Source organism: Scyliorhinus canicula, chromosome 9 (assembly GCF_902713615.1).
Source record: "Scyliorhinus canicula chromosome 9, sScyCan1.1, whole genome shotgun sequence".
In the NCBI taxonomy this organism is placed as follows: Eukaryota; Metazoa; Chordata; class Chondrichthyes; order Carcharhiniformes; family Scyliorhinidae; genus Scyliorhinus; species Scyliorhinus canicula.
The window spans coordinates 121,196,389-121,209,513 of NC_052154.1; the positions used below are offsets into that span (position 1 = coordinate 121,196,389).

A 13,125-nucleotide genomic window follows, 5' to 3' on the forward strand; every position below is an offset into this window, starting at 1 on the left:
CCACGCTAAATTGCCCCTTAATTCGCAAAAGAAAAAATAATTGGCTACTCTAAAAAAAAAAATTTTTTAATAATTAAAGTAACTTTCATGTTATGCACTAGACAGTTATTCTTTGTGCTTTATATTGCAATGCAAGAGATGGCAACCATATATTTCTTACACCTTAACAACTTGGATGGTATTAATATGAATGCATACAAACTATTTCTAACATTTATCTACAGCAACACAGAATCATAGAATTTTACAACACAGAAGGAGACTATTCAGTCCATTGTGTATGGACCAGCTCTTTGAAAGAGCTCTGTAATCACCCTCACTCCTTCGGTCTTCCCCTTTTCCCTGTATATTTTTTTACCTTTAAAGAATTTATTCAATTCTCCTTTGAAAGCTACTATTGAATCTGCCTCCACCAATTTACCCATAATGTATTCTAGATCTCTAATAACTCACAGTGAAAAAAGATCATCCTCATTTTTCTCTGGTTTTTTGTGACAGTGATCTTAAATCCATGTCACTTGATTAATAAGCCTTTGGGTGGCATGGTAGCACAGTGGTTAGCACTGTTGCTTCACAGCGCCAGGGTCCTGGGTTCGATTCCCACTTGGTTCACTGTCTGTGTGGAGTCTGCACATTCTCCCTGTGTCTGTGTAGGTTTCCGCTGAGTGCTCCGGTTTCCTCCCACAAGTCCCGAAAGACGTGCTTGTTAGGTTAATTGGACATTCTGAATTCTCCCTCTTTGTACCCGAATAGGCGCTGGAGTGTGGCGACTAGGGGATTTTTACAGTGACTTCACAGCAATGTTAATGTAAGCCTACTTGTGACACGAATAAATATTATTATTTTGCCTTAAGAAAGAGTTTCTCCTTATTTACTCTAAGAAACTCACCAGAATTATAAGTATCTCTTTTAAATCCTCCCTTAACCTTCTCTACTCTAAAAACAATGACAGGCTCTCTGGTCTCTCGACATAACTGAGCTCCCTCCTCTCTGGTGTTATTCTAATAAGTCAGCTCTGTGGCCATTTCAAGACCTTTCTAAAGTACTGTGAAGTAGTAGCTTTCAAAAGGGAATTGGATAAATACTTGTAAAGGAACAATTTGATTTGATTTGATTTATTATTGCCACATGTATTAGTCTACAATGAAAAGTATTGTTTCTTGCATGCTGTACAAACAATGCATACCGTACATAGGGAAGGAAGGAAAGACTGCAGAATATAATGGGCGGCATTCTCCCCTACCCGGCATGATGGAGGGTCCCGGAGTAGGGGTGTGGCGCCAACCACTCAGGGGTCGGGCCTCCCCAAAGGTGGGGAATTCTCCCCACCTTTGAGGGCCAGCCCCGCGCCGGAGCGGTTGCCACCAGAAGACCGGCGCAAAAAACCGGCGCCCCCGGCAGCGGGGCTGGCCGAAAGGCTTTCGCCGGTCCGTGCATGCGCCAGCAGTGACGTCAGCGGCAGCTGGCCGCTGACGTCACTGCTGGCGCATGCGCGATGTGGGGTTCTCTTCCACTTCCGCCATGGCCTCCGCCATGGCGGAGGCGGAGGAAAATAGTGCACCCAGGGCACTGGCCCGGAGTCTGAGCGGCTGGCCCAATCGCGGGCCAGGCCACCGTGGGGGCACCCCCAGGGGTTCGATCGCTCACGCCCCCCCCCCCCCCAGGACCCCGGGGCCCGCTCGCGCCGCTGATCCCGCCGTTCCAGAGGTGGTTTAAACCTCGGCGGCGGGAGAGGCCTCCCAGCGGCAGGACTTCGGCCCATCCGGGCCGGAGAATCACCGCAGGGGCCTCTCCAATCGGAGTAGCGAGATTCCTGCTGCCGCCACTTCCCGGGTGGCGGAGAATCTCTGCCACAGCGGGGGCGGGATTTTCGGCGGCCCCAGGCGATTCTCCGACCCTGCTGGGTGTCGGAGAATTTCGCCCAATGTTACAGTTATAGCAAGGTGTAGAGAAAAGATTAACTTAATACGAGGTAGGTCCATTCAAAAGTCTGATGGCAGTAGGGATGAAGCTGTTCCTGAGTCGGTTGGTCCGTGACCTCAAACTTTGTTATCTCTTTCCTGACGGAAGAAGGTGGAAGAGGGTATGTCTGAGGTGCGTGGGGTCCTTAATTATGCTGGCTGCCTTTCCAAGGCAGCGGGAATTGTAGACAGAGTCGATGGATGGGAATACAACCAGAAAGAGTGCTTTCTACGGTGCATCTGTAGAAGTTGGTGAGAGTCGTAGGTGACATACCAAATTTCCTTAGTCTTCTGAGAAAGTAAGTCATTGGTGGGCTTTCTTAACTATAGTGTCAGCATGGGGGGGACCAGGACAAGTTGTTAGTGATCTGGACACCTAAGAACTTGAAGCTCTCGACCCTTTCTACTTCATTCCCATTGATGTAGACAGGGGCATGTTCTCCACTACACTTCCTGAAGTCTGTGGTGATTGGGTATCAGTGCAAATGCAATACAACTGAGCAAGCACTAGAGGGAGCACGGGAGAGCTATAAATACAGAGGAACAGGAAGTGAGGAGACACTTCACAGAAGGGAGAACTGGTAGCAAGACACAGGCAGACAAGCAGCATTTGAGGTAGCTGTAAGTTAAGCACTGAAGACAGAACAAACTCACAATAAAGCATCTACTCCAACTTTGAGACTACGAGCTTTATTAAGACACAAGGAACAACACAAAGTCCTGAATTTGCAAGCCTGCAAAGTAAGACCAGAGAAGTTAGGTAGCTCTTTCGAAGCATGTTAACTTACCATGATGCAAGATTCACTTTAAGCAATCATACTAACCTATTACCCTTAATCAAGGTTTGAATCTCATTTAAAACTAATCAAACACATTTGTAAACTTCAGTTATCATGTTAAATTGATCTCTGTGCGCTATCTCTGTCTACAGTTAATTAAAAGTTAACAAAGTGCATGTTATTGTTGAAAGAGCTGTTCTAAACCTTTTCTGGTATTCACCCTCATTAGTGGACTGCCATCGATAAGTAAGAAAGGTTTGTTTATCTGAAGCCTCCCGACCTAGTGAGTCAAATTGAGTCAATTATTATGTACGTATTTTTAAAGAGATTTAAAGAGATATTGTTGGACTTTTCAACCTTCTGCAGTACTGTTGTCAATGTACAGAAAGCGTAAGGCAGTGAAGGCACAATACAATGCTCAAGCTATCCAGTGTTCTCTGTGTGGCCTACGTTCCATGTCTTCACATATGCAACAGATTGAACCCCATTTATGTTCCAACACACTTTATAATGCATTGATCATGCCGAAATACAAAGCAAAGAGTTTAAAATATCTCAAAGAGTGTTAAAGTGGTTGATTTATTAATCAAATAAAACTTTGCAAGTCCTTCATTTTACAGTCAATGGTAAGTCTTCACTACTCTTCCTGGGGTCAAAGAATGAAGGAGTCTATAAAATCCTCTTGGTCACAGTCACTGGCATTGACTGCAATTAGGCTTTGATCTGATTATTTTTTTAAAATAAATTTAAAGTACCCAATTATTTTTTTCCAATTAAGGGGCAATTTAGCCTGGCCAATCTGCCTAACCTGCACATTTTTGGGTTGTGGGGGTGAAACCCACACAGACACGGGAAGAATGTGCAAACTCCACACAGACAGTGACCCAGAGCCAGGATCAAACCTGGGACCTCGGCGCCATGAGGCAGCAGTGCTAACCCACTGCACCACCGTGCTGCCCTTTGTCCTGATTATTAACATTGTGGAGTGAGTTTGATAACAGAAGAAGCAAAGTTTTGTCGTTGAATTATATACAACTACAAATAAATGTTCATGTGTGTGTTCAACTGAACGGCTATTGTATCACTGGGTTGACTCCCTTTCCTTTATTTTACAAAGGTTTCTCAGTAGTTCATTTTTCCCCACTCCCCTTTCATCTCTAAGTGCTGCTGTTCCTTCAAGAGTGTTGACAGACAGCCTACTCTGTGAGGACAATCTGCAGACATACTCTGGGAGCTGTGCGTGAATTGCTAATTTCCCAAAAAGGAAGTGAGCAAATCCCACTGACTGCTGTACAACCAAGACTGTGAACGCTTCAAGCTCAGGATGAAGGATGGGAAGAGTTAAAAGCCTTGGGGAGTGTTGCGTTTTGAGAAACATGTGTTGATGGGGTGAACATAACTAGGTCTAATTGAGTTAAGTTATGAGGACAGGTTGCATAGACTAGGCATGCATTCCCTTGGGCATAGAATATTAAGCAGTGATCTCATTGATGTTTTTAACATGATTAAAAGATTCTATGGGGTCGATAGGGAAAGATAATTTCCTCTGGCAAGGGAGTCCAGAATAAGAGAGCATAGCCTTAAAATTAGAGCTAGATTAATCAAGGGTGATGTGAGATATCAGTTCTTCTTACAAAGGCTGGTGGAAGTCTAGAACTCGTCTGCCCTAAAAAGCTTCTGAAACTGGGTAATTTCAAAAATTCAAACTGAGATTAATAGCCTTTGTTAGGGAACATTGTACGGCTAAGGAATGAGGTGGACAGATAGGGGGCAGCACGGTGGCGCAGTGGGTTAGCCCTGCTGCCTCACGGCGCTGAGGTCCCAGGTTCGATTCCGGCTCTGGGTCACTGTCCGTGTGGAGTTTGCACATTCTCCCTGTGTTTGCGTGGGTTTCGCCCCCACAACCCAAAGATGTGCAGGCTAGGTGGATTGGCCATGCTAAATTGCCCCTTAATTGGAAAAAATGAATTGGGTACTCTAAACTTATATTTAAAAAAAAGAGATGGACAGATAGATTTAAAATACAGAGCTGTCATGATTTAACTGAATGGCATGATAGCCTCAATGGGTGAATGGTCTACTCTTATGTATTGGGGGTCATTGCTCATGAACCCATTTGCTAACAATGAGACTGATCTGAAGTTGAACCTATTTGAAGTGAGTCTGTTTAAATGCTCTTTTACCAAACCATAAAATTGACATAAAGCATATTGAGTTATCTGTTCATTTCCCTCTAGCACTTCACACGGTTAAATGCCTGGTGATAACTATAAAGTACAAAATTTATTCTCGTACGATTGTGTGTTCCAATGAGGCCAATTCTGCTGTAGATAAAGACTTCTACCAGAAGCATTTTCAATCAATATTTCTTTAAACTCAAGATATGATGGATTGCTTTTGTAAGAGAACTATATGGATTGTCTTTTTACAGAAGCAGTCTGACATAACTAGGGCCCAAAGGCACGAGAGAATCTATCAATAATATTTTTGACAAAGGACCTTTACCTGGAGTGGACAACAATACTGCAAAAGCTCATGTGTTCTCTGAATGAGCTACCCAATTAGTCCCACTCTGGTGATCTTTCCTCATAGTCTTGCAAATTTCTTCTTTTCGAGGATTCCCTATTCAAAGTTATTATTGAATCTGCTTCCACCATTTTTTACAGCAGCTGCTGCATGAGATAATGTCACATCTCTCTTTGGTTCTTTTTGCCAGTCACCTCTGGCACTGGACACAGTTCCTCCTTATTTATTCTGCCAAAACCATTCATCATTTTGAACACCTCCGTTAAATCACCCCTTATTCTTCTCTTGTTCTAACGAGAACAATCCCAGCTTCTTTTCCCAGGTTGTGTGTAACCTCAGAGTCACCCCACCTGTGGGACCTGTGCCTGACAGGAGTCTTCTGACCGGAGCTGAAGCTTTTATTGTCCCAGGGAGCAGAGATAAAATATCTGAAAGAGTTTTTTTTAAAAAGAACCTGGCATCACTTTGGGTTTTTCTCTGAACAGCTGGTCAACAAAGAGGCAATTACCAAGATCAAAGGAAAATGATGTGCATTGAAGACACATTTAGAACGTTCTGCATAAAATTGGCTGATATTCTCCTTCTGTGCCATTATAATGACTCTCAACATTCTGATAATCAACAACTCCCTTGTGTTATTCGTGATGAAGGGATTGTAAATATTTGGACACAGCAACCTGAGCTATTGAAGCAAGTTTGAGACTGTAAAGTCAAATGTTCAGAACAATTACTTAAATTGCAAATAGAAATATGTGTTAGCACTCAAATTGATTTATCTTCTTTCTCTCCCCAGAGAACAGTGGCTTCAACTTATAAAAAGCACACAGAAAAAAGTCTTCTCAGCCGCCAATCAAGCCTAAAGATAGACGAAACATATGAAACCATCAACGAGCTCGGGACCCTGGAATTGATGACTAAGGATATGGAATTGACATCCTACGGGCCTATAAAAAAATCTATATCAACAGACTCACTGAATTCCATATCTTCCATTGGTAATAACTTTGGCTATGACTTCACAGTTGGGCAGATTGAGATGTGCTTGGAGTACGATATGAACTCAAACACCTTGCACGTCACTCTGGTACAGGGGAAAGATTTGCTCGAGAAAGAGGATGGCAATTTTGAATCTTGCTTCGTGCGCATCAGCTTGCTGCCAGATGAGCAGATCGTCGGGATTTCCCGGGTAGGTTGGATGAATTTTTACTTTTACACTTAACTGCGCAGGCCTGTTCCATGGCTAATGATTAAATCCTTTCGTTCAGACAGCAGAGAGAGTATGATGCTCCTTCCAAGGGCAAATTGACAAATTCATCTCACAGGGTTTCCATAGGACCCTGAACACAACGGGTTGGGTTAATGAGAGTCGAACAGAAAAAAATATAAGGAACAATTTTAAGAGTGGTGAAGGATGGGGAGCAGATTATGTAATGATGTCAATCAATCACAGATGTCACTGTAATGACGGTAACCAGCAATATGTTGTTGTTGATTAATTATTATTTTTCTATTCAATTTAGTCCTTGCTGAGACCGTTTGATGATGTGCTGCATCTCTGGGTGTTAATTGTTACTAGTCTCAGCAAAGATAAACATTTTGATTGCTTTGAATTAAGTGCCAACAATAGGATTTCACCATTGGTATAACTGCAATGTGCCATCTCATTTAACAAAAGGTTGACTTCTGTGGATCATTTTGTATAAAACATTCATATGAAAATGTTCAAAATGTGGAATTGTCGACAAGAAAGCAAATTTCTTAGGAAGTGTTTCATGAGTCTGTAAGCGCAGTCCCCAAAATGAGAGATGTGTAAAAGCAGGCTGAATTAAAAATGCCCCAGTTTAGACTATCACACAGTCTAGATCGTCATGTGGAATGAATTCCAGTGTATATTGGTGGAAGTGGTGACCCGAAGATCATTTAAGAAACTATTGGCCTGAGTCACTGTCTGTGTGGAGTTTGCACATTCTCTGCGTGTCTGTGTGGATCTCACCCCCACAACCCAAAGATGTTGGGCAGCGCGATAGCACATGTGGCTAGCACTGTGGCTTCACAGCACCAGGGTCCTAGGTTCAATTCCCTGCTCAGTCAGTCTGTGCGGAGTCTGCACATTCTCCCGGTGTCTGTGTGGGTTTCCTCCGGGTGCTCTGGTTTCCTCCCACAGTCCAAAGACGTGCCGGCTAGGTGGATTGGCCATGCTAAATTGCCCTTTGCGTCCAAAAAGGTTAGGAGGGGTTATTGGGTTATGGGGCTAGGGTGGAAGTGAGGGCTTAAGTGGGTTGGTGTAGACTCAGTGGGCCGAATTGCCTTCTTCTGCACTATATGTTCCATGTGCAGGGTAGGTGGATTGACCATGCTAAATTTCCCCTTATTAAAAAATATATTAAGAAACTATTAGATGCCATAATGTGAAGATGGGATAGACAAATTAAGATGTCTCAAATGGTACCTCTCAAACAAAATTACCATAAGCAGAGGAAGCAAAATACAGAGACAGAGCCACATGAACAAAAGCAGTGACAGGAAACAGAAAGAGTTGAAGCTCTTTCACTTTGGGAATATGAAAAGATAAAATATTGTCACATGTATTTGAAAAAAAACCAGTCCATGGATAATTTAACAAAGTGGAAGAACTGAAAACATTTTCTTTGCTTCTATGCCTTTGTGCTATTATTTTAAATTATGAGTTCAAATAAATATATTCCTTCTTCAAAAGTAAGCAGTAAGAAAGGCTTACAGCACTCTTCCGGGATTCTCTGAGCCCGCGCCAGGCCGGAGAATCGTTGGGGGCGCGTGAAATTCCCACCAGGCCTCTCGGACGCTGAGCTGCGATTCTCCAGAGACCGGACAATCAGCGCCTATCGCGCCCGCACGGTCGCCACAGCGCCGTTCGGGTGCCGCTGAAATAAGCCCTCCGCGGGCGATGGGCAGAACTCTCGCCTAGTTACGCTGAGTCCCGCCAGCATGGTTCCAACCTGGTATCACCCAGCGGGAGCTCGGACCCGCAGCTGCTGTGAACGTCCTGGTGGGGTGGCGGGGGTATCTGACTCCGGGGTCCAAGCCTGCGTCCGGGGGCTTCCGATTGGCGGGTGCCCGCTATCTGGAGGGGGCCTATCTCCTTCCATGCGGCCCGCTGTAAGGGCTCCGAAATGTTGCTCCACGCCGCCACGGAGACGGAAACCACGGCGCATGGGCCGGCGCGGAGACGGACGTCTTGCGCATCCACGGACCCATGCTGGCCGTGCAGAACCGCCTTTCGGTGCCGTAGCAGCCTGCAGCAGTCTGCCGCTGTGCTAGCCTCCTGAACACCGGTGAATTGCTGGGCCAGGAGGCCTGTTGATGCCGGCGTACACCACTCCAGTGTTTACGCCAGCGTCAACACTTGGCCGGGCTTTCGGAGAATCCCGGCCCAGATGTCTCAAGGACCTGTACAATCAATTAAATACTTAAGCATAGTCATTGTAATCACTGTTGTAATGCAGGAAATACAGAGTCAATTTGAACACAGTAAACACTCACAAACAGCAGTGTGATGACGACCAGATAGTCTGTTTTCTATGATGTTGATTTTAAGGGTAAATATTGGCCAGAACACCAGAGATATCTCCACTGCTCTTCTTCAAAGTAGTGCCATGGGATTTTTTACATTCACCTGAGACGGCAGACAGGGCCTTGGTTTAACACCTCATTCAAAAGATGGAGTATCTCCGACAGTGCAGCACTCTTTCGGCACTGTACAGGAGTGTCAGCCTTGAATTTCAGGCTTGAATCGTGGAGTAAGACTTGAACCCAGAAGTTTCAGACATGAGAGGTGAGAGTGCTGCCAACTGAGCTATGGCTGCACTTGATTGGGAGGAACAACTGAATTAGATTCAGAATTAATCCAGATTCCTGTCCCTATCATATGAACTTCAAATGATTTGCAGAAGATAATTTTAGGTTCTTCCCTCCTAAAATGTTGTGCCCCCCTCAGGAACAGGAATAGGTCATTTGGCCCTTTGAGCCTGCTCTGCCAATCAGCAAGATCATGGCTGACCTGAATCCTGCCTTAACTCCGCCCTCCTGCCTGCCCACATAACCCTTGACTTCCTTCTCGATCAAAGATCTATCTAACTCAACCTTGAAAATATTCAACAACCAAACCACAACTGCCTTGTGAGGAAAAGAATCCCAAAGTCTAACAACTATCCAGGGTAAGTGGCTTAATTTTAAACTGTGCTTCCTAGTTCGAGACTCCCCCACAAGGGAAAAAGCCCCCCAGCAACCACCCTCTCCAGGAGCCTCAGGATCTTTACTGTTTCCATAAGATCACTTCTCACCTTGGATGTGGTGGCGTAGTGGTATTGTCACCGGATAAGTAAACTAGAAACCCAGGGTCATGCTCTGGGGACCCAGGTTCAAGCCCTGCCACTGCAGGTGGTGAAATTTGAATTCAATAAAAATCTAATGATAATCATGGAACCATTGTTGATTTTTGTAAAAAAAACCATCTAATAGTTCCCTAATGTCCTTTAGGGAAGGAAATCTGCCTACCCTACTGGGCCTGGCCTACATGTGATTCCTGACCCACAGCAATGTTGTTGACTCTTAACTGCCCCCCTCAAGGGTAATTAGAGATGGGCAATAAATGCTAGCACAGCCTGCGAAGCCTGTGTCCCATGAATGAATTTTTAAAAATTGTGAACTCCATTGCTCCAACCTGCTCAACCTTTCCTCATAAGACAACTCCTTCATCCCAGGAATCAGTTGAGTGAACCTTCTCTGAAATACATCAAATGCAATTATATTCTTCCTCAAGTAAAGAGACCAAAACTGGACACAGTCTCACGAAGGCTCTGTAAAGATGTAGCAACACTTGCCTACTTTAATACTCCTCCCTCCACACCCCCCCCCCCCCCCCCACTAAAATAAAAGCCAACATTCCACTGACCTTTCCAAACTACAAAGATCATGGGCTGGATTCTCCGATTTTGGGGCTTTGTGCAGAGGACCTGTGGTGTTTTACATGAGAAAAACCAGCGCCGCCCCAGTACCAATCCTCCGACCGGTGAGGGGCTAGCAGCCACGGCATGTAAAATGCCCAACCACCACAAAATTAACGGCCGGAGAATTGCCAGGTCCATGGCCGCACATGCGCACGGCCATGGACCTTCAGAGGTCGCGCAGTATAACATTGCGCCGGCCATGCGCGGACCCAACTTGGCAGATAGTACCCTCCTAGTCACCCTCTGGCCACCCCCGGCCACCCCCCGACCAGTCCCCTCAGCCCTCGCCAAAGCCCCCCCGCCCACCCGACTGTGACAGTGTAACCGCTGCGCCAGCGTGCCACCCCAGCCTTTTTGTTCTTTAGTGTTTCCCAAAAAATGCAGGGGCTGTCCCCACAGCTTCTCTTTCTAGGAAGCACTTTTAAACAAAGTGTACCTACCAGACAGGGCTCACAACAGACTCGGCTGGAGAGAACTATCAGGAGAGTCCAGGGCCGGACAGAGCAGTGCTAGTCTTAGCTCAGTGCAGAGCTCCAAGGCCCCTGGTTAGCAGCCTACAAAAAAAATCTTAACTTGGGAACAAAGCAGTATAAAGATGATTTCTTGAGGTATGGATTTGTCAATTGTGCCAGTACAAATAAGGATGCAAAGCTCTTGTATGTTATATGCAGGAATTACTGGCAAGTGAGAGGAGAAGTTCCAGATTTTGAAAGAGAAGTGCTGGGTGAAAAGTTCCTTTTGAAGTTGAGACTCCAGAGACAGTTATTAACTTACAACTGAGTCCAAATTATAATACTATGCTGCTATACCTGACCTGTGAGGTATTAAACACACCAAAAGCCCACGAGGCCTTAAGTATTCTGGAGTTCCCAGGAGTATCCAGTGCTAAGTAAAACAAGCATTTTGTTGCTATTGACCATCACAACGACCTATATGTGGAAGCTTGGATTTTCCTTTGTCATTAAGATGAAGAAGGCACAAAGGAACTGGCTGAAGTCTGCATCTGGTACATGCATTGCACTCTCCTCCTTTGAACCTCATTCAAATGAGATTGTGAGGACAAAGCAGGCTGCCCTTTGCATTAAAGGTAAGCAGACATGGCTTGTGTTGTGAAGGTCGGCCGGCATGGTTCGTGATGTTCAGCCGATGTGGGTCCCGAAGATTGGGCAGCTGGCAAAAGTGGGTGCTATTGAAAAAGGTTTGAAAAACTCTGCTTTAAAGGGAAATGAAATTGACTGTGTGCAAACCACTTCAAAACTTTTCACCACTTTAAAGGTTTTACTTTGACCTTCATCTCACCGACCTTTAAACTTGGCATACTGTCAGACGTTTTAAAGTGTTTAGGGGTACAGGTGGAATCACTTTCACTTTATTATGATGGGTATATATTTCTGAGATACTGAATGATTGTTTAAATGATATAGGTGCCGATGGAACCGCTTTCACTTTATTATTAGAAAGCATTAATTTTTACATACTGACTGTTTAAAGGGTTAAAGGCTGCAGATGGGGAGAGCAGGTAAACCAGCCCCATCCCAGGAAGGACACCTGACGTAAGCCCCTCCAGCCCTGTACAAGCCTCCCTGATCTCCACCTTGCAGGAACACCTTCAGCACCCTGGTGGCGATTGTTGGGAGGGTAGATACTTCCTTGCAACTCCTCAGATTGCAGGGTGCCAGGTTGGCACTGCCAAGGTGCAGGGCATGAGGGGGGGCAAGCAGGGGACTTGAGTGGGGGGTTACTGAGAGGGGAGCTGAAGGAGGAGAGTGGGATGTGAGGGGAAATGAAGTTGTGCTGAATGTGAGGCCTGGGTGGACTGATGGAGGGATTCTGAGGGGGAGGGCTTGTCAACAATTCGGGTGGGAGGGAAGTGCCTTGCCAGCAATTCGAGGGAGGGGGCTGCAGCAGTTTTTAGAGATCGGAGCACTTTTTATAAACGATGCTCCGATTTTAGAAGTGTGGGGCTTGTCAGAGAGATTAGGTCCAATCCCTTTGAATTCCAGCACAGACCCCGGTGTGCCATAGAATGGGACAGAAAAGCCAATTCAACAAAAAATGTTTGAAGTGCTCCTCGCGGCAGCAGGAATTACCTTGGTTTTCTCGCTGGCAGGGTGCTTAGTCACGGTTCTGGAGAATCACAACCTTTCTGTCCTCTTTACTACTTGCTTATCTTTGTGACATAAGTAAATTTAGCTGACGTCATTCTCAGTCTCTTCATCCAAGTCATTATAATAGATTGTAAATAGTTGAGACCCCAGCACAGATCCCTGTGGTACTCCACTAGTTATAACTTATCAATTTGAAAAAAGACCCATTTATTCCGACCCTCTTCTTCTTGTTAGTTCACCAATCCTCTATACAACTTTGGAAAACCTAAATATGCTACATCTACTGGTTCCCTTTATCTGTCCAGCTTGGTCCATCTTCACAGAACTCCAATAAATTAATCAAACACAAATTTCCTTTCAGAAAACCATGTTCACTGCCTGGTGGTATTGTGATTTTCTCAATGTTCTGCTGTTACCTCCTTAATAATGGAGTTAGGCACGTTCCCTCTCACAGAAATTAGGCTAACTGGTCTTTAGTTGCCTGTTTTCTGCCTGCCTCCTTTCTTGAACAGGAGTCTTACACTTTACATGAAAACAAAAGGCTTTGGGCAAGAGATGCAGGAAGAAATTGAGGAGGAACTTTTTATGCAATATTTGGGATGGCCTGAAACTTTCTGCCTGCGAGGTTGGTGGAAACAGAGATGATGAATGATTTCAAAAGGAAATTGGATGGACCTCTAAGGAAATAGATCTGCAGGGCGATAGAGATAGTGTGGGGGAATGGGACTGAACACTCTATGGAGAGCTAACAAGGACTTGATGAGCT

General features: G+C 45.0%; 1 protein-coding gene across 6 annotated transcripts in view; it reads left to right on the top strand.

The window, feature by feature from the left end:
* syt12 (synaptotagmin XII) overlaps positions 1-13,125 on the top strand; it is a 292,964-nt gene that overhangs the window by 246,643 nt on the left and 33,196 nt on the right. For all 6 annotated transcript variants that reach the window (XM_038807471.1, XM_038807470.1, XM_038807469.1 and 3 more), the window contains one exon: positions 6,060-6,452. In XM_038807471.1, coding sequence (XP_038663399.1) covers positions 6,060-6,452 — 393 coding nt within the window. The remainder of the gene's footprint in view (positions 1-6,059; positions 6,453-13,125) is intronic.